The sequence below is a fragment of the Opisthocomus hoazin genome, chromosome Z (genome assembly GCF_030867145.1).
Source record: "Opisthocomus hoazin isolate bOpiHoa1 chromosome Z, bOpiHoa1.hap1, whole genome shotgun sequence".
Taxonomy (NCBI): Eukaryota; Metazoa; Chordata; class Aves; order Opisthocomiformes; family Opisthocomidae; genus Opisthocomus; species Opisthocomus hoazin.
The window spans coordinates 60,430,685-60,452,472 of NC_134454.1; the positions used below are offsets into that span (position 1 = coordinate 60,430,685).

The following is a 21,788-nucleotide window of genomic DNA, read 5'->3' on the forward strand; positions in this document are numbered from 1 at the left end:
ATATTGGGTCAGCTAACGATCTGAATATTTTGCCTTCTCATATGAAATGTGGTTTTTTAAGTGATTGAGTCTAGTAGATACATTTATATGTTAGAGATTAACAAGCAGTCATAAAATATATCAATGATCCATTTGGGAAAACGAATTCTCTGTTATTGGAAGTTTAAGATTAAGCATCTGTTGAAAGTACTTGAGACACAGCTGCTCTGGCTCCCATACTGGGACAGGAGAGAGACTGTGAATGATTTGTGTGATTCAACTGGCTTGATGATAAGTTTTAGAGATCTGAAGACCATCTTAAATGGTGACAGAAAGCAGTTGTGATGGAGTCTAGCTTTAACAGCTGTGGTATCAAATATAAACCCAAGAGACACTTCTACTCTTGTCTGTGCAAAACCTGCAATAAGTAGACCCTTAGTAGCCTTCAGTTCATTCAACAAGAAAGAAAGGGAGCTAGCTTTCTGAGCACTCATTCTTACTAAATTGAAATTTGGGGTTTCAAATGTTTTATGTCCTTTCTCCCTTACTCTGCATGTCATCAAGAGAAAAAAGACTAAGAAAGCCTTCGTTTGCAGTTAATTTGAAATTGGATATATAATTCTGGGAAGAAGAAGTCAGCTCAACCTCTGAACCCATATGTACTGTCACTGAGTGTTTTACAGAGTTTTGAATTTTTCTTCGAAATTCTGCCAAGAGGAGCCTCACAAAAGGAAATGGATTTCAATTGGTTTCACCTCTGTTTATTTCTGTAGGGATTACACAGTATTTGACACTCTTCCTGTCTAAAATTGCAGATTAGTCCTGTTCTTTGTTAACATTCTTCTGATTTATACCATCCTCTTATCGTGGGCATGTGGTAATTTAGAATAAGAAAATGGTTTTAGCTCATGATCCTCTACTTCTTTATTATAGTTGCTACTAAAAAGTTAATGTTGATTGAAAGAACTGTGTAGTTTTACTGTAGTAAATAAATACTTGATACTTTTGGAAGTTATACAGCCATACTTCTCAGTGTGGCAGATAAAACAGCAAAGTTTCATGGGTGACTGAAATATTCTATCACGAATGAAAACCAAATTTTTTCATGTGTATCTATGTATTAGAGTCATGATAGTTAAGACACTTCAAAAAAACTAATAACCCGTGAGTCAAAATTAAAATTGTGTTGATGATACCTACAGTTCTTTATGTTTGCTGAAGAAGTCAGTGCAGATTCTCATCTTCTTATGCTGAATGATTCCATACCAGAAATCTGCCATTCCATCCCACCTTCTGGGAAATAAGGTACTCATCGGCGAGAGAAATGCACAAGGACCTTTGCTATCATGTTCCCGTGTTAGCGGGGCAGGGTAAGACCACTGCTCTTTATGTAATGTTTGTTTAAGTGCCTGGATTTTGTAAAGGATATTATGGGTTAGTTTCTTGTTGCCATTTACCCTTTGTAATAAATTTGTTATTTTTTTCATCTTTCAGAATTATGTAATACCTTGACAGATACTCTGTGACACTGACTAGAGATGCTATCAGGAGCTGTGAGTCACTACACACAGATAATACATCAATCTTTCCACGTGTACTGTAGTACTCAGGTAAATTTTAAATGCATTTGCACTTCATTCTGCAATGCTCTGTACTTAGAGTAACCATTCTTCTGTACCATTTTACACAAGGCCATTCTACAAATTTTGCAGTAACCCTGTTACCAGCTTCCAAAAGGCCAAGTGATAACTGGATATCAAAAGGATCTGCCTTACTTTGTCATTTGAAAAAGTAAGCATCCAGTGGCAAGATTTGTAAACTGCATAGCACTAACACAATTAGATGTTTAGGACCTATCTCTAAGAGACAACCCAGCCTTGGCATTCTAACAGTATAAGGTAGTAATCTATAAATGGAATTTTTTATTTGCACTGGCTTTTATAAAATAAAAAAGTGATTGAAATTAATTTTCCACTGTTGTTTTCAGATAGTTTCCGTCCTCCTTCTGATACTAAGTTATATGCATCCAGTTAAAAATACTTTTATACAACGACTTTGTGTTTCATGTAAGGAAACATGGTTTGCATTAGGATCCTAAGTTATTGTGACTGTGTGCTTTAACATTAGCTTTTCCCTTTTTATCCTGTCACTGTTGATTACTTTCAAAAATGGAGATTTTCAAGCAAAAATACTAGTGGTCCTTGAACAAGTGTTCTAAAGGTCATTTATGACCCTGCATCACAAGCTGCAGGACTAATGGGGTATTTAGACTTTTTACTCATCAATTATCCCCATAACTAAAGCAATAAATTGCAGTAACCGTTTCAGCTGCTGTCCAAGAGCAGAGCCTGATACCACTAACTCAAGTCCCCAGACAAGTTCTGCTGTTCAGTTAGATGTTTTTACTAGGCAAACCCATATTGAATTGCATGCTGTACCTCAGCAAAGCCAATTTTATAAGTAGAAGCAGCAAAATGGGCAGGAGAAAGAGGCAGAGATCATGTGAGTTTTCTCCTGCAGGCTCAGAAAGAGCTACTCAGAGCACCAATGCTCCTATGAAGGAAAACAAGATCTCTTTGATATATGGACTGAATTTTCAGTAGAGGCTTTTACTATAAGGCATTGTTACCCCTTTGAGCTGCAGCCAGAAATGAAGTAACAACAAGAAGCACAAAAGCTAGGTGAAATACAAAACAGATCACTGTAGTCAAGATCTCCAATAGCTTTTAGGTGCTTTTTCAAACATAAGTCCAAGCAGTGTGATAAATCCATTGGTGTGATGATCTAATCTTACAGCTACAGAAGTAACACTCATTACAGTGAAGTCTCTGCTTCAAGGGAGCCATCAACAGGAAAACAGGAAAGATAGACCAACAAGGAGAGGTGGGGGAGTTGCTCTATATGTGAGGGAGCAACTGGAATGCATTGAGCTTGGCCCGGGGGCAAATGAGGAACGATTTGAAAGCTTGTGGGTTAGAATTAAGGGACAGGCTCACAAGGGTGACATTATGGTGGGTGTATACTACAGGCCACCTGACCAGGAGGAGGAGGTTGATGAGGCCTTCTACAGGCAGCTGCAAGCAGCCTCACAGTCACAGGCCCTGGTTCTCATGGGGGACTTCAACCACCCTGACATCAGCTGGGAAGACCATATAGCTAGGCAGGCGCAATCCAGGAGGTTCCTACAGAGCATCGATGATAACTTTCTGATGCAAGTGGTGGAGGAACCAACAAGGAAAGGCGCCCTGCTGGACCTCGTGTTAACAAACAAGGAGGGACTGGTGGAGGATGTGAAGGTTGGAGGTAGACTCGGCTGCAGTGACCATGAAATGGTTGAGTTCAGGATCCTGCATGGAGGAAGCAGGGCGATAAGCAGGATCAAAACCCTGGACCTCAGGAGGGCTGACTTTGCCCTCTTCAAGGAGCTACTGGGAGGAATCCCGTGGGCCAGGGCTCTCGAAGGCAGGGGGGTCCATGAGTGCTGGTTGCTCTTTAAACAACACTTCTTCCATGCACAGGAGCAATGCATCCCTCTGAGAAAGAAATTTAGCAAAGGAGGCAGGAGACCTGCATGGTTAAACAAGGAGCTTCTAGCAGAGATCAGGCAGAAGAGAAAGGTCCATGGAATGTGGAAAGAGGGACAGGCCACTTGGGAAGAGTACAGAAACGTGGTGAGAGCATGCAGGGATGCGACCAGGAAGGCCAAGGCTCACCTGGAATTGAAGCTGGCAAGGGATGTCAAAAACAACAAGAAGGGCTTCTTCAACTACATCAGCAGCAAAAGGAAGGCTAGGGACAACGTGGGGCCGCTGCTGAATGAGGCGGATGTCCTGGTGACGGAGGATGCGGAGAAGGCAGAGCTACTAAATGCCTTCTTTGCTTCAGTCTTCAGTGCTAAGACTGGCCCTCAGGAATCCCAGGCCCCGGAGGTAAGAGAAGAAGCCTACAAAGAGGACGACTTTCCCTTGGTCGAGTAGGACTGTGTGAGGGATCGCTTAAGCGATCTGGACGTCCACAAATCCATGGGCCCTGATGGAATGCACCCACGAGTGCTGAGGGAGCTGGCGGATGTCATTGCTGAGCCACTCTCCATCATCTTTGAGAGGTCTTGGAGGACAGGAGAGGTGCCCGAGGACTGGAGAAAGGCCAATGTCACTCCAATCTTCAAAAAGGGCAAGAAGGAGGACCCAGGGAACTACAGGCCGGTCAGCCTCACCTCCATCCCGGGAAAGGTGATGGAGCAGCTTATCCTGGAGGCCATCATGAAGCAAGTGGAAGAAAAGAAGGTTATCAGCAGTAGTCAGCATGGATTCACCAAGGGGAAATCATGCCTGACCAATCTGATAGCTTTCTACGATGACATGACTGGCTGGGTAGACGAAGGGAGAGCCGTTGATGTTGTCTACCTTGACTTCAGCAAGGCTTTCGATACAGTCTCCCATGATATCCTCCTAGGGAAGCTGAGGAAGTGTGGGCTGGATGAGTGGTCGGTGAAGTGGATAGAGAACTGACTGAATGGCAGAACTCAGAGGGTTGTCATCAGCAGCGCTGAGTCTAGTTGGAGGCTGGTGACAAGTGGTGTCCCCCAGGGGTCAGTACTGGGCCCAGTCTTGTTTAACTTCTTCATCAATGACCTGGATGAAGATTTAGAATGTACCCTCAGCAAGTTTGCTGACGACACCAAACTGGGAGGTGTGGTAGATACACCGAAGGCTGTGCTGCCATTCAGCGTGACCTGGATAGGCTGGAAAGCTGGGCAGAGAGGAACCTGATGAGGTTCAACAAGGGCAAGTGCAGGGTCCTGCACCTGGGGAGGAACAACCTCATGCACCAGTACAGGCTTGGGGTGGGCCTGCTGGAGAGCAGCTCTGTGGAGAGGGACCTGGGTGTCCTGGTGGACGACAGGTTAACCATGAGCCAGCAGTGTGCCCTAGCTGCCAAGAAAGCCAATGGGATCCTGGGGTGCATCAAGAAGAGTGTGGCCAGCAGGACGAGGGAGGTTCTCCTTCCCCTCTACGCTGCCCTGGTGAGGCCTCATCTGGAGTACTGTGTCCAGTTCTGGGCTCCCCAGTTCAAGAAAGATGAAGAGCTACTGGAGAGAGTCCAGCGGAGGGCTACAAGGATGGTGAGGGGACTGGAGCATCTCCCCTACGAGGAGAGGTTGAGGGAACTGGGCTTGTTCAGCCTGAAGAAGAGAAGGCTGCGAGGGGACCTTATAAATGCCTACAAATATCTGAAGGGTGGGTGTCAGGAGGATGGGGCCAAGCTCTTTTCAGTGGTGCCCAGTGACAGGACAAGGGGCAATGGACACAAACTGAGGCACAGGAAGTTCCGTCTGAACATGAGGAAGAACTTCTTCCCTCTGAGGGTGACGGAGCAGTGGAACAGGCTGCCCAGGGAGGTTGTGGAGTCTCCTTCTCTGGAGATATTCAAGACCCACCTGGACAAGGTCCTGTGCAGCTTGCTGTAGGTGACCCTGCTTCGGCAGGGGGGTTGGACTAGATGACCCACAGAGGTCCCTTCCAACCCCTACTATTCTGTGATATTCTGTGATATTCTGTGAACAGCTAAAGAAGAACAGTAGTCGAAAAGCTCAAGCACCTTATCCTAAAAGAAATAATTGCATATTTCTTCAGTCTGTAGATCTGCCAGCTTCACCATCACTTTTTAGATGGAAACATCTTCTGTTGGATAATAGTACCACGATCTACTTCTTTCTCTCCAACAGTGATGATGGAAAGGATCCCATTATGCAGATATGGAAAATGTAAGTTCTGGTACACTAATACTGGAAGAGCAGGAAGTTGAAAGTCAGCCAAAAAAGAAAAGAGGCTGTTGTTTTCTTTTAGTGAACAATCAGAAAAGTGCTGTTAGCCCAAACAGGAAATGTGTCTACATCAGACCATGTCCTTTTGTAGCTGTGCTGTGAGCAGTAGGCAAAATAAAATCTCACCAACAGAGGTGTCATTCCCACCCACAGTAGTGAGTGGAAAGACGCTGCTATTGAGAATAGTGCTTTTTTGCCCTGATATTCCAGGCAAGTGGCATAATCGGATTATTTTTTATTAATACATAATAGACATTATATTAGAGTGCTTATGGACAGGAAATTGATAATAAACACTGCTAATTTAAAATTTAGCAAAATAAAATCAGTCTTTTACACACTCCTAGCAAAGCCATACTGACCAAGTTGGAAAGGGGACTATACCAATAGAATTTTCAAAAAATACTACTTCAGTGGTGTAGACTAAATATGAAATCTGAGCCCAATGAAATCAATGGTAAATTACCTAAAGATTATGCAGAGTCAAGATATTTGCCCTAATTATACAAAGTTAGTAATAGTCAGTATTAGGTTGACAACCGTGGCCCAAAGACATCAGAGATATTTCAAATTAAGTAGAGTTTCAAGATGACAGCAAAAGTTAAAAAAAAAAAAAAACAAAGAAGAAATATTCTGGGAAAATGTATCTACTGAGACATATCTACTGAGAAAACATTCCAGTCATTGCACTAGTAAGAGCTAATGTAATGATAGTTTATTTTTGCATATACAATATACAGCATCATAAGACTGTGGAGATATGTCTGTCAAATCCGAGAAGTGAATATCACAGGCACACTAAACAAAAATGATGAAACACTAGTATACTGAAAGCAACAAGATGCTGTAAGTCTTATAGTCATCAATGATTATTTCAGTTATTAACAATATCTAAAAGTTCACAAACTCATAGTAAAGTATTGATACTAGTGTTAACTTGTAATAAATGAATTGTAGATTTGTGTTCTTGTCTATCACTTGTCAGAGATCATGACATAATTACACGTGAAACTAGTCTATGAAATAAATAACAGAGTTGAATATGTTTACTGTTCAGTAACTACAATCACTAACATCACGAACAATTATTTTCATCCCCTGCTGTGTATGTTAGCACATATAAGTACACTTCTCTATTTGAGTTAAATTATCTAGCAAAATTACTGGCAATATTCAATTTTAAATTATCATGCTCATCTTTGAAGTCCTTATGTAAAATCCTTTGAAACAGCTTCTATGAAATTTGGAGCAGACATTAGTATTGTAAATGTGCAAATGATGGCAAAAAGGGTAAATGCAACCAGGCATAATCTGTCTATGACAGCAGCTGCAAACTTCCACTCACTGCAGATCTCTTCACCCTCATCTTGTTTCCTGAAGCGCAGTGCTATGAACTGAACTTCCTCCAGGATCTTCACAATCACCGGAATAGTATCCATTAAAGCTTTCTTTTGAACAAGCTCAATATCTTCTGGTAAGGGGCAAATAATCTTCCCGCTCTTGCTACCCAGATCATTCTTCTGAGGGCAGCACGGAGTTTCCGTTGTGTGGTAGCTATAGATTGTGTTGCCATTGTTGGACTGGTGCCCAGGCAGGACATTCATCTCCATGCTGTTTACGCTCAGATGGTGCTTGGGATAGCTATATTTGCAAGAGAGGGGCTTTATATTTTCCCCAGGTTTTTTCATTTGTAAAAACCAAGCACACCAATTCAGCAGGATGACACGCACCTGAAAGAGAGTGATCATAACAGAAATAAAGGGAACTATTGTACATTTAAAAGGTTTTTAACTACTGTGGTTATTCTGTATGGTCTGTTAGAAAGACTAATGTCTTTCTGTGTTCTCCAGCTATCTACTTTCAAATGGAGTTTTTTGGGGTCTGGCTTCCTCCCAAGCGTGACTCTTTTACAGATGTGCCTTCAACATAGAGGTGTTCAATGCTCACTTAGCTTATAAAGCTAAAGAAACATAAAATCTTCATTTATAAAACAATTCTGGAAGTCCTATCTTTAGCAAAAAATCCCGGATCTCTCTAATTAAGCAGAGGGCAAAAAATTGGCTGCATGATTTTCAACCATTTTTCAGACAGTATGGAAAAAAATACACTTAAATTTTTGAAGAGCTAGTATTTAGATTCTGCTGGAAACCCCTCTATACAACAGACTAACAGCTGTTTTTAGCACATTCTGCACACCTATCTCTATTGTTGAAGTCTAAATAAACACCCTTGATTGTTGGAGGTATTTTTTGTTTGAAAGCCATTGTAATACTCCTTTGAAGAGTTCAGCCACATAATACAGCACAACTTTTTTCAAAAGAATAATGGTAAATCAATTCAATTGGGCAGTTCAAAATCTGAATGCTACTATTAACTGCTGGCATTTCCCTGTGGTCTGGTGTACAATTGCTCTGGCACATGAGAGAGCTCTAACCTGCACGTGCCACATTGTGCACCATGTGTTTCTTATCAAGGTCATCAAATGAGCCAACTGCAGAAAGTGCATCCAGCACTTTTTCCCAGTGATTTGATCTTCAGATGTTTTGTCTGCAGTCTAAGCCTGTTATGATTCCTATTATTAACATCGTTTGCTGTGAAAGGCAGTCAAATTCTACCAAATCTGTAACATCTTGTGTGAAGGGCAGCAAACTAAATCAGCAAAATCTTGTAATTATAAAGTCCTGCAGGTATTATGTATACAAAAATGGATATTTGCGATGTGTTTGTGAGAGTCCCTCTGGGCATATAGGTGACCTTTTTAATGACTGGTTTAATTCTGATTTAATTCTGGTTGCAAATCAAACAATCTGATGTCCAGGAGAGAACAGATGTGACCTTCTGAGCTTTGGCCCGGGATTCCCTGTGTAAACTTGTTCCACTCCACCCAAGCAGGAGAGGTTGTCTCCTGTGTTTGTACAGTACAGATGCAGGGTTGGGGAAATTACAACTAGCACTTTGAGTTGTTGCTGAAATGACAACAAAATTTCAGAAAGGAGGAGGCATTAATTATCACAGGTGGGAATAATAATAGCAACAGCCCAAACCAATGACCAGTGGAAGCTGATTACACAATTTTTAAATTCTGTTGTGAAAGCTTTTCTGGATCAGAGCCCTATGCCAGTTTCTGTAAGCCTTTCTGCTCCTCTCCCACTACTGAATCTTTTATTCTTCACTCCGAAAGAGTATTTTCCTGGGATTCATATTATTTTGCTTTCATTGGGGTCTTTAAATATTTCATTCTTTCCTGCATGGCCACCATAGAAAACTACAATGTAGCAGCCTAAAAAATTCAATCCCGGATTCAATTGAACTTAGTTATAATGTCCTCTGACTGCTTATGGATACAAAATGGAACATCATGAAACAAAATGAAGGTCTTAATTGCTAGTAACATTTCAACAGTGTCTGTGGCAAAGGGGAGAGACAAATTAATTCTCCAGTAGTGTGAAACTCCAAAATACTAAGCCAGACGAACTTTCTTATTAGAAAATGTTAATATGTCTGCCTTAGCTCTGGAGGGAGACATGAGGTGAAAAAGCTCTATTCTACAGGAATGCTACTTTTTCTTTCAAGACATAGTGTTTATTCCTTAGGGAAATTACATTTATAAATACAGTCAAACTCATTTCCCAGAGAAAAATAAATACACAGAAGACAGCAACACAGCTTTTAACTTGCTTGAACTTCCAAATGGCCTATTTCTTTGAAAACACAGACACTCAGGCATCAATCTGTTGTTGTCATACCAATTACCAGGAGACAGCTGCAGTATAGAGGTTGTTAGAAAACTACTGAGCATGATGGTATGAATCTATGTTCTCACCTGCATTATCACATCTGCGTTTCTGCGAAGGAAGGACACACGTACAGCTACCCTCAGACTTCAACAGCATAACCCTGATATGACCCTCTCCACCAAGGTCATCTCCTAATCATAACGCAGCTGTGCTGCTAGCTCCCATAGTAGCTATCTGCCTGGCCTAGTCCAGAGGGGAGAGACTCCAATTCAAGCTCTCCTGATAAGGGAGATGCTCTCTAATCTCCTGATAAGAAAGCATTTGCTCTCCTGAGCAAATCTGTGCATGTCCAGGTTTAAAGCATGTAGACAGAAAAGCCTGAAACCTAATGAACCTGATTCAGACACAGCAAAGAGCCCGAGTGTTCTTGCCTTTTCCCACAAAACCTTTTCTTCTCTCCATGCTTGGTTTCTCCATATCTCTTGCCTATGCAACAGTCTTAGTTGTCACCAGGCAGGTCAACGGAGCTGTAACCCATGCCTGATGTTATTCACTCCTAAACTGCTCCTTAGCTGGACCTTCTCTAGTGCTCTTTTCCATGCTAGCTCAGCAGACATTATCAGAAGTGTCAGGTAGCCAGCAGCTCTCACTTCTCAACTGTGAAGCCAACAAATGCCCCGACTGAACACCTTGAATTCAAAATCCTCTGTTGAAAAACATTGGCTTTAGTAAGTCATCAAAGATTAGTAGAAAAGGAGGTGCAATTCTCAGAAGTGGGGTAAGGGAATAAGCAAGCACTTACAGAGATGCTAAATACTAACACACACATCTCCCTCTTCTAATTCAAAGGGCAAGCACAGAGCCTTTGAGAAACAGGCAGGTAAAGGAAACTGCTCAACTGTAAATAGTTTAGAAAGCAGGTGTCTGGGCAATGTGGTTAGTTAAATCTTCTAGATCTGGAGCTGCTCCCACACAAGCCCAATGCCTTCCCCTGCAACTTAGTCCAGCAGCTAATTCCATTTAATCAGGAGGTGAGAACAATCCTATAACAATACCCAAATAATCAGGATTACAGTTTTGCAATAATCTGGCGTCTGGCTCTGCTACAGTGAGGAGGGTGTGGGGACTAAGTAGATGGTAGGGGTATCTGTTGGGACTGGAACTGCAGAGAAAAAATTTTAAGCAAGCAATTTCCTTCTTTCTGCAGATGGCTATCTTAGATTCCTGGTTTTTACCTGACATAAACAAGAAACACCTGGCACAGGTGGACAGGATAAAAAAACAATGGAGACTTTGCTATGAATCCTAATGACTGAGCCTTGGTATGCTTTGCAGAGAACTAATGACCACTTTTGAGGGGTCAGCCTCTTCCCTACACGCTTGGTGTTCACCCTGTGTCTCTTGAGATCTCTCAGCTCTGTCAGCTTGCCTGGTCTACAGCTTTCACAGTCTATCATCTGCGTTTCCCAGTAGTGCTTTCCACAGTCTTTGCTTCCTGATGGCATTTTTTGAATGTATGCCAGTTCAGCTGTCAGGCCATCAAACAAGGTTCCTCAACAGTGAGAATTTGTTGCACACTGTATTTCCAGCCAAGAGAGTAAGAGACTATGAGAGAGCAAGGGCTGACTTGCAGGGTCTGTGAGCAGGTTTAACATGAGCCATTGTGTCTAGGCTCCTCAAAAAAACATATGAAACAGTGAAATTGTCCATGGGGGTATTGCTGCTGCCTAACCTGTCCATATAGACATCTGAAGCAAGTTTACCCAGATTTGTGCCCTCGGGTCTTGCTTAAGTGTGGGTTCATCCAGAATTCACATGCTCTGCTGTCTTGAAAGTAGGATGATTTTAAATGATACAGCACTTTAATAAATAATTTTTACTGTGCTTAATTGCTACTGGATTTTTTTCCACTCGCATTGAGGCTGGAGTTTATTTTTGGAGAGGCTAAATTAGAAAGCAGTTCTGTACTCAGGCTGACATTGGTAATCATGTGACTTTCAACATCATGTCAGGATAGTTGTCTAACATGAAAAATGTGATGAATAAGATACCAGAGGATGCTGTAGAAGCAGACTTCCATGAAACCAGGGTGGGTAGGTAGTTGACTGTGACTATTTGTATCTGCTTCTGCTTTCATTCCTTTTTTTTTTTTTCCTTTGTAAATACAAAGCATATTTTGCTTATTATAAAATCTATTCTTCGGAAAAAGAGAGAGAAAAAAGTGTCATTTTCTTTGAACTTGAAAATCTAAAGGAAACACATTCCTCATGAAAGCCAGCTGGTGTTCACACCAGACCTCACTGGGTTAGCAGAGTCTGCTCCTGTAGAGAAAAGAGGGTCTGCGTGCTAATACACCGAAAATTGATCAGATGGCAGCAGACAAAATTATTTTTCCACACAGGCAAGTGGATGTGGCTGCAGCAGAAGGCAGATTTCCAAGCCAGGGAAGTCCAGGGGTCTCCTCAGTACAGTCAGACTGAGCCCAACAGCGTTGCCTTTCTATTTCTACTGCTGGTGCAGTAGCATTGAGGTCCAAAGAAGCTTGGGTTCAGTACTCAACACCTTCACTACATTGAAGTATTGGGGTTCCTGACCTTCCAGCAACTCAAGCAACTAGATCATATCTGGAACAGTTGCAAGACAGAAGTAAACTGGCTTCATCTCCTGTCTTTGTTTTGGGAGACTACAGCTCTGCCACGAACTGCAGTGAGAGCCTCTGTAAGTGAACAAAACTGACAAACTGCCCCATAGGGACCAGTAAGTGTTTGTGTAGTGCTTTGAAATGTCACATTTTATCAGTACTGGTGTCTGCTGCATAAGAAATCAAAGGTGCTGCCCACGGGGTTAGCACGTACAGAGCGGGTGCTGACCAAAATTACTCTGCCATGACTCAACCACCTCATTGTAAGTTTAAATAGAAAACCAAAAAAACAGATACTGCTTTAACGGAAAACCAAATTTAGTATGTTTCTTCTTTCCCTCCAATAGCAAGCATAAGTGTCAAACATATTGTCTTTCAGTGACTCTTCAGATTAGTGGAGAACAACTTCTGCCCCTCATCTATAACTGTTTTCCTACAGGTTTTAGCTTATTTTTTTTCTTTCAGTAGGCTGTTGAATATTTACCACCAAAGCTGCTTACCCATTTGGGCATCTTTCCTGCTTGCGGGTCATGATGGTGAAACTGCAAAACCAGCACTGTTACCACCACAGACAGACCAACGATGACCATGATGCTGGCAAAATACTGAGCTGCAATTAAAAGGAGGACTTGATTAGGAGGTGAAGAAACAAACAAAAGGCACATAATATTCCTTGGCCATGCCCTGAGATCTACATTTGAAAAGCACTGTGTCACATCCAAACATCCTCTTCTCTGGTCTTCCATGCTGGACCATTTGAGTCCTTTGAGGTTTTCAGTGTATCTGTTCAGCTGCCTCCTCTCCAGTGAAGAAAGGGCTAGAACCAGTGGAAGGTGTAAACTGCTTGGTGTTTGTTCCCAGAGAGGGAGGTAGGGCCCTCCGCTAAGGACCTGCTACCTGCCTGCTGCCAGGACAGTGAGGACCTGAGCTGACCAGACCCACTGAACACCAGCATTCCCAGCCTTGGGTCACCCCATGGTACCAGCAGAGGTGCTGGAGGGAAATGCCATCCTCACGGTGTCACTGGATCCCTTCCCTCACCCAATGACTGCTCACAATGAGTTATGCATGGTTTTCAGCACAATTCTTGGCTCTCAAGACCACTTCTTTCTGTTCCTACAAAAGGACGCTACACTCTCGCTGAGTGATAAATTTGAGGCTGCTGTGCAAGGAAAGAAATCAAGATCTTGAAAGTCAGAAATGAAACTTGAAACCATGTCTCCTAAGTGGCAGTACATCTTTGTCATGCCAGGAGTGAGGCTGATGCACTGGAGTGTAAAAGGGAATTACCCACAGGGCTAATGACATTTGAAGGCTTCTGTGGCAAAATACCAGGGAGCATTACCATTGGCTGATAGGGTGGTATGATGTGAGAGAGCATGTGACACTGCCCTAGACTGCAGCCTCCTCCCAGCCCCAGCCCGCCCTCCTGCAGCTTGCAGGAAAAGTAAAAAATACAATACAGGCTCCAAGGCAAGTTTTTTCTGGCTCCATTTCTTAACACCACTTTCCACTGTCTCAGCAGCAAAAACCTTGTTCATAATAATGAGGTTTTAAGGCCTTCCTGAAACCAGCACTGCCGTTGCTTCAAGAGGCAGGCATAGCTTTCTGTGGCAAAATGAATTACACAGCTGGATTAGAAGAATAGTCCCGTGGGTTAGGTGAATTGAAAGGTCTCTGTTGCACTTACTCATGAAAGAACAGAGCCAACATCCACGCAGAAGCAGAGCAAACCATGAACTCAGGTTTTAGGAAAGCTGGAGAACCTGATTCCAGTATGCCCCATGAAATAGAAACAGCAGTTTTGCTATTACTTGTTTAATTACCACCATAAGTCACTAAATTCTTTCTGCAAATTCTAATAATTTTGATGCCACCAAACTTCAAAGGCCTGAAGTGGTCCATTGAGAATGGCTTTGGCTAGGATTATTCATAAATCCTTGGAAAATCTGTCACCTGGTTGAATATGGAATCATCTTGGTATTATCTGACTCAAGATGCCAGCCAGTGACTAGCAGAGAAATTCACACTCTCAGCTTTCTGTGGTATAAACCCAGGATCAGAGGTCAGGAAACTGCTATGAAGACCTGCCAGTAAACAGGGAAAACAGTTCTCTCCAGAACAGACTGGGAACTGTAGAGGGGCTGTGGACCCAAGAAGAAAGATGTTTTCTGGTTTTGCCTTGTGATAGGCAAAGACTGGGTGTGCATCAGCTGCATTTTGCAGGGGGCCCTTCTGTTCAAGGTACAATGACGTTTTCAGTTGGAAAGTAAGGATGGAGGAAATAGGACATGGTACTTCAGCCATGTGAAGTGTCGGGCAATCAAATGTCACAAGATGTGTGTGAAATGAGAACTGGCAGGTGGACTTATGCAGCCCAGGTGAGTGCAAGTGCTGTATTAATTTCAGGGGGAGAAAGCCCCAAAGTTCTGGCGCTCTCCTACTCTAGGGCTGGTTTTGCCAGCCCTGAAGAACCAGCAGTGAAAGGGGAGGAAGGAAGTACCAATGGCTGGCACACCTGTCATGTTAACCTTTCACATCTCTAGTTGGAGATGTGATGAAAGCTGTTGCCTCGTTTCCTGTGGCAATACAAGGTAGAGCTAGCAGTCATTGTTCACAAAGGAACTGCTAGATCTTTTGCCCAGGGGTCTCTTTGATTGAAAACATGACTCTACTTGCAATCCAGACCCAGCATTGGGGCAGAGCCACAGGCAGAGATGGCCAAGGCCTAGCTGGGCCTGGGTTCAGTGCCGGTTCAACTGTCAGGGAAGGAAAGGCCCCAGAACTAAGCGGGTATGTCCATAAGGCAAAATGGTGCTGGCTCTGAAGCAGTATGCATACCCACTCAGCATTTCTTGATCCTTTCTTCCAGAGTTTAATCCTACATCCTCTCTTTCCTGGCAGTAGAAAAGCATGGTCATCCCGCTGCAGCCAGGAGAACTGGTGGGGAAGAATCCTGTACAGTCTCTCGTGCACATCCTAAAAGCATGGCTTAATACTCTTCCAGTCTGCTGGTTTGGCATCTCCGTTCCTGACCGTCTTTAGCCATTGCACCAGACAGATCAAACTGTCACTTGATGAAAGCCACAAGGGCTCCTGCCCCTTTTCAGCTCTAGCACCTCCTCTGATACAACTGTGACTCGACCTTCTCCAGCAATCCTGCAAGAAGAGGAGCTGCTGAAAGGATCAAGCTACAATATGCATAGATAACACTTTCCTTGGGGCCAAGGAACTGCAGTCTTCATTCACTCTACCCTATCCCCACACAGCTCTGAATTAGCGAACTCTATTTCTGGTCCTCCACTGATGTTGCTGAGCATGGAAACAGGATGCTCTCCTGTGAAATGTGGCACAGGAGACAAGTGGTGGAGTAATAGCTGAGCTTTGATTGACAAAACGGCAGCCACAGTCCAGCCACCAGACTTTTTCCACTAGTACTTTAGCGTTCATCCTGAAGGATACAGCACTTGCACAGTTAGGGTTTTGAAGCTGCCATTCACACAAAGTCCTACCCTCACATGTGTCTGTTGGCAGGGGTAAACGCAAATCTGATTTTACAAAGGATCTCAGCCCCTTTTATTTAAACTACAGAAAGGAAATGCTCAATAACTCTCACTAAGCGTCTCTGCTACTTCAGAGTTCCTGGCTACCAGGATGGGTCATATTGGAGGATTTAACAAATTACTTCACCATTGGCAGTGTCAGGAACAGCAATCCCAGACTAGGGTGCATTTGAAAGGCCTGGTTACTGTATGTCAGCTGCTCTGAGGAACAGCTGAGAAGTGACTAACCCCTTCTGGAGGCAAACTAGCTCATTTGCAGTCTCTGCCCTGGACAGCGGTCACAGGCCAGGAAAAGGGACCAGAAGACTTGTGTTTGGAGCCCCTCAATATCCCTGACTTACACAGCGACATTCCCCAAGGATGCTGAGAGCTGCACTCGTCTCCACTAGATGCTCTTCATGTGTTTTCAGACATGCATGCTGCCTTGTTCAGCTCATGTGTGTGAATGGAAAAGCTTCTCTGGGTGATTTGTTGATCTCTTTCAAGTAGTATGATGTATTTGCCCTTGTACAATTTATTTTCTTCCATCTCTTTGCCAAAGCAGGCATGATGTAACACATTACTTGGACAGCTGTTTTAACATCTGGGAGCTGTCAGCCTTTGTCTCAGCACTGTCAGAAGATGCTCAGGTACTGTTGTCATAGCAAATATAGATCTAATACAACCACAGAAAGTCAGAAAGTCTTTTTAAAAAAGCAGTGACAATACCTATTTGTTCTTGCAGACATCCTTTGGCATCACTGATACCAAAAGCATGACAATGACTTGCAATTCATAACCTGAGGGGCTTCCAGTACCATTTTTGGGCCTTCTATGCCATTATCTATTGTTAGAGAAGCACCATCGGCTTATTTTAGAGATGTTTTGGAAGATCTGCTTCTTGAGTGGAACAGGAGTAACTTTAAGCACTGATTACGAACTGCATAAATAAAACAGAAAACGCTAAGAGGAGCAAGATGATTCCAGATGGATGCTTTACCTTGTTGATTTTATCGCTGAACACTGACTGAGAAAGCAGTATATTATCCACATTTGTTAACATAGTTTATCATATGAAAGATAGAGCTTCTTCATTGTGACCAGTTACAGTCTTGCTGTTTCTATCAAATAGTGGAGGGAGGAGAAGAGTGTTGTGCTTGGGTATTCTCAGTTATCAAGTTGGATACCTTCCACTGGTGTTCCTGTTTGTATTCCTCCTTTGCAGGAAACTTCAGGTTTTGTGTGTGAAATTATGGAATAGTTTAGGGCTGCTCTAAGGTCATTTCAGTCATTCAGTGCTTCATGCTTTGTGCTTCTGGTGAAGTCTCAGAAAATGGGAGAAATATCCCAGATTACACACAGAATGAGATATTCATGACTTTTCCTTCCGGAAATGGTCCAAGGTAATGAACTGAAGCCTGTGGAGAATGCAGGAAACCTCAGACATCAGCAGAAGGACTTCCACCACTCTTCTTTTCTTCTATGGAAGGGACTAGGCCTGGTGCCAGGCAGGTGCAGATGCAGTCTACAGGGTGTGATGGCAGAGTTTCTCAGTGGCTGGGGAAACCAAAAGGTAGAGGAGAGATTCTCTTGCTGAATGATTTGCTGTTGTACACAGACAGCAAAGAAACCCAGAAGAGGATGTAGGCAGGAAAACAATTTCCACCACTGTTGAGATTTGCTGTAGCTGGGCCACGTTGTGCCGTCCATTAGCTCTCACTGACAGCAGAAAGTGAAGAGCATCATCTCAGTCCAGCTCATCCCTCCATAAACATGAAATGTCTTGAAAGAGTGAGAGACTTTAGGATTGGGCACTGTGTTTACCTTTCGGTAATGGTACTTGTGGAGGGCACAGGGGCAGTGTTTTCACAATATTTTCGAACTCTTCTCCTCCCACGTGCTTTTGAAGAATAGAACTGGGTGTCTGAAAAGTAAAACTGTTCTCTTTTTTTTAATAAAGGAGAAGCATCCGAGACTCATGACTTTGGAAGAAGCACCATTGATCATGGGGTATGAAATCGTGAGAGCTGCTGCAAATAAGAATTTCTGTTTCACAGAAGAGGCTGAGCAGGGTCCTGACACTGGCAAGGTACCACGCAGGACCATGAAAGGAATGAGGGAAAAGCACTACACAAAATCAAAAAGAGACAGAGTAAAGTGAAGTGGGAGCAGCTGAGAATATGTAGGCAGACGACAGAAAATGTAACAGGCTATTAATCTCATTTTCTTTCTCTAGTCAGATCCACTAATGCCTTATGCTCATAACTTAAAGCAATCTGTATCTCCTGGAGATGGCAAAGCACCACATTGCTTCCTCATCTTAGTAATCTGAATTTGCTGTATGACTAACTGCAAGAAATCACCCCAAGCATCTGCTGTAAACATGCTTATTCACAGCATAAAACCTTCATTCTTGCTGAAATAACATAGGCATGATAAAGAATGGCAAGGAGGGGAGACAACTGAAAAGAAGTCATGATAGTAGAGCCCTAAGGAGCAAGTAAATGTTGTGTTTTTTAAAGAAGCAGGCAGAGGAGCTCAGAAAAACAAGACAGAGGGAAATTCAGTTTTATTATCTGGAGGTGAAGAGAACTTAATTTTTATTCTGCACTATTTTATATGTCCAGTCAAGGTGTCAAGCATAGCGTGGATGTTAATCATAGGAAATGACAGTTTCTCATACTCGTGAGCCCCATGTTCCCCTTTCAAACACTCCGCACACACCAGCTTTCAGGTGTTCTACACTCTCTGCTATAAAACTCCTTTTAGAGAAAAATGCAGATTCTTTATCCAAAATCAATAGTGCTGTTTTGGAGAGAGCTGGAAGGAAATAGTGACTTGCAGCACTTAGGATTTATTTGGGCATGGAAAAAAAACCAGAAATGATTAAGCATTTATCCTGTGCAACGGAATGCCTTGAATTTCCAGGTGTAAAAAGATTTTATGGGAGAAAGAAATAATCTGACTGACATGGGAGGTCTGAACATTTTATTCCAAGATTTGGCTTTTGGGCAGAAGCATGCCTTATCTGCTTTGACAAAGTACCTTGAAAGTGACACTTCCTCAGAGCTCTGGCTGGAGCTGGGGAGAGCAGCCAACTCAGAGCTTATCGCAGCCTTGGTCTCAAGCTGAAAGCATCTTGCTGTGGGCGCTGCTAGCTCTTTCCCTGTGTGACTGCAGCTTCTGTGCTGCCTGGGGCCTGAGCTCAAAGGCTGCAGTGGCTTTGGACCAACAGGAGTGTAAAGAGCTGGGTGGGGTTTTCAAAGTGAGCGTTTCAGGGTCTGCCTCTGCATGGTGTCACCATATGCTCACAGCAGCGCGACTGCAGCACAGTAAACCAGAGGTGAGAGCAAGGTGGGTGTCGGTGGGTGGAGGAGGGAGTACAGAGTAGAACAAGAGGTGAACCTGCTGCTTGCTAGGGCTAGGGGCTTAACGGTGTTTTCTTGAAAACAAAACATCTGTTGCTGGAAGTGGCTGGAATCACACAAGGAGAGAGAAGAGTGGGGACAGCTACAAACTTTTCAGTCCCATGGGGCCCCAAATGTTTTGCCCCTCTGGAGGTGGTACTGCAGGCAGCGAGAAAGAAGAGTCAGGAAGCTGTACTGGTTATGGTCACAACTGTATCCCTCTCAATTTTCTAGAGCAATGGCTTTTAGCCGTGTCTGACTTTAAAATGGGCTGTGGATTGACCTGTCTTTCAGAAAAACTGACTGGTTTTGGTAGTAACTAAACATTACATTATTAGGAGATGAATTTTTGTAACTCTATGAGTCCAAACTACCAGCTTATACTGAGACACTGATTTTTGAAATTCCTACAGCAGTGTAAGATGAATGAGATGTTGGTCACTGCTTTACCAGGTACTGCTGGATGTGGGTAAATGTGACCACCAACTGTGTAAGCTTAAGGAGGCTCTAGTCAAAGGATAGTTGTGAAAGGGAAGAGTTACAGTTAGGAATCTGTCTTGACTTAGGGGAACTTGTTCCTTTGTGGCTTCTTAATGCGTGATTTCCTAGCCTTAGTTACAAGGTTGATTTCAAATGGAAAACACAGCTTAATGAAACAGGTCAGACTGTAAACAGGGAGGCACAGTGCTCTTTAAAAAAAGGAATTCAGGCGTAAGTCTATTGCCTAAGGAAGGAACACATCCTTTCTTCAGAGATGATCAGAAAACCATGACCAAAACCGGATATGATTATCCAGTGCTATTTACATGAATCACATTGTCTTTACAGAAATAAAAAAGCCCTTCCAGTTTACATCTAAATGCCTCAAATGTAGGTCTCAGATGAATTACCTAAGCTTTTAGTTTCAATGAGCAGGGCCTGAGCTTGTACAAAAGCTCTAATTGAAATAACAGTATTTGTTTAATTTTGATTTGGTCACTGAACCAGGAAATCAACACAGTGGGTTGGTTATGGATATGCCTTCTTACATAGTGCACTAGAATGGGTACAACCGTCTTATGTGGTAGGGGCAGAAAGGTGCATGAAATCACAGAATAACAGAATGACAGAACAGCAGGGGCTGGAAGGGACCTCTGTGGATCATCTAGTCCAACCCCCCTGCCGAAGCAGGGTCACCTACAGCAGGCTGCACGGGACCTTGTGCAGGTGGGCTTTTAATATCTCCAGAGGAGATTCCACAATCCCTCTGGGCAGCCTGTTCCAGTGCTCCGTCACACGCAAAGCAAAGAAGTTCTTCCTTGTGTTCAGATGGAACTTCCTGTGCTTCAGTTTGTGCCCATTGCCCCTTGTCCTGTCGCTGGGCACCACTGAAGGGAGTCTGGCCCCATCCTCTTGACACCCACCCTTAAGATATTTATAAGTATTTATAAGATTCCCGTCTCAGTCTTGTCTTCTTCAGGACAAAAAAGCCCAGCTCCCTCAGCCTTTCCTCACAGGAGAGATGCATCAGTCCCTTAATCATCTTCGTAGTCCTCCTCTGGACTCTTTCTAGTAGTTTCTCATCGTTCTTGAACTGGGGCACCCATGATTCCTCATGAAATTAATGAAATTTCATACCTCATGAAATTACTGGCATTTATAGTGCAAGACAAATCTGTGACTATTTGCATAAGTTTTTAGAAGCAGAAAGAATTATTGTTGTCTTATACCTGAGCTGTATCATGCAGGCTTTAAGATTTTACCCAGTGAATAGTGCACTCAGAGCAGTAATTTCAGATGTGCAACACATATGGAGTTCTCTGCATTTCTGTATATTTTTTCCTCAAGTAAGGATTTCCAGCTGTCTACTTCACATAGACTCTTGATTAAAGTATTTTTAAAGAGGGAAATTAAAAGTAAGTCAAATCACAAGCGCAGCCAGACACAATTCCCGTGAGCCACTATTTAGCTATACTAGGAAGGGTAAGTTTAGGATACAGGTGCTGCTGTATAAGTCGTGGTCTGAAAGTCTTTTAGGAGCTACACTCTAGAGATCTTAAGTGCCAGGGTGGACCTTCAGAACCCTGTAGTGAAACAAGCCTTGTTCATGTTGTTAAGTTGTGCTGGATTCTGGCCAAGCTGTTGTGCTTGTTGTGTCATGGGACTTCAATAAGTTTGATCCAAATGTCTAAGCTGGTTTCTGTTGCTAGGGGTGGTTAATGTTTTAAACAGAAGCAGAAGCATCTTTGCTCTGTTTCCCAGACTTCTTCCTTTAGCATCACAGGTGAATTTGCAGAAGGGCAGCATTTAAGTTTTGAAAGACTGAGGTGCCTTCCTCGCACATATACATGCTGCTAAAATTGGGCTTTGGAAATATCTTGTTGCCCAAAAAAGGGAGGCTGCCCTGGAGAAGGACAGGAGCAGAGATACTGCTGGGCAAGGAGTAGCTAGTTACTGGTGTAATTGCAAGCACCAAGGAAGCTGATTGAGACCAGGGAGTAAATGTAGTGACCCAGCCTGTCCAGCTGGAACACTTTTTGGCACAGAAAGGGGCTGGCTCCCTGTGGAAAAGAAAGCTCTACTGATCCCCCTGCAGTGTAGCAGAGCAGCAGGTTCCTGGTGTTCAAAGGTGTTGATCAGCCTGCTGCTGATTTCTAGGCCAAGCTTTGTCACTTG

General features: G+C 43.1%; 1 protein-coding gene across 1 annotated transcript in view; it reads right to left on the reverse strand.

Annotated features, from left to right (window-relative positions):
• Positions 1–6,563: 6,563 nt before the first annotated feature.
• The window catches only part of LOC104339335 (neuronal acetylcholine receptor subunit alpha-7), a 62,971-nt gene continuing 47,746 nt past the window's right edge, over positions 6,564–21,788 (reverse strand). The window contains exons 9-10 of the mRNA XM_075410912.1: positions 12,685–12,794; positions 6,564–7,536 (exon numbers count right to left, since the gene is read on the reverse strand). Of these exons, the coding sequence (XP_075267027.1) occupies positions 7,015–7,536; positions 12,685–12,794 (632 nt within the window). The 3' untranslated portion in view covers positions 6,564–7,014. The remainder of the gene's footprint in view (positions 7,537–12,684; positions 12,795–21,788) is intronic.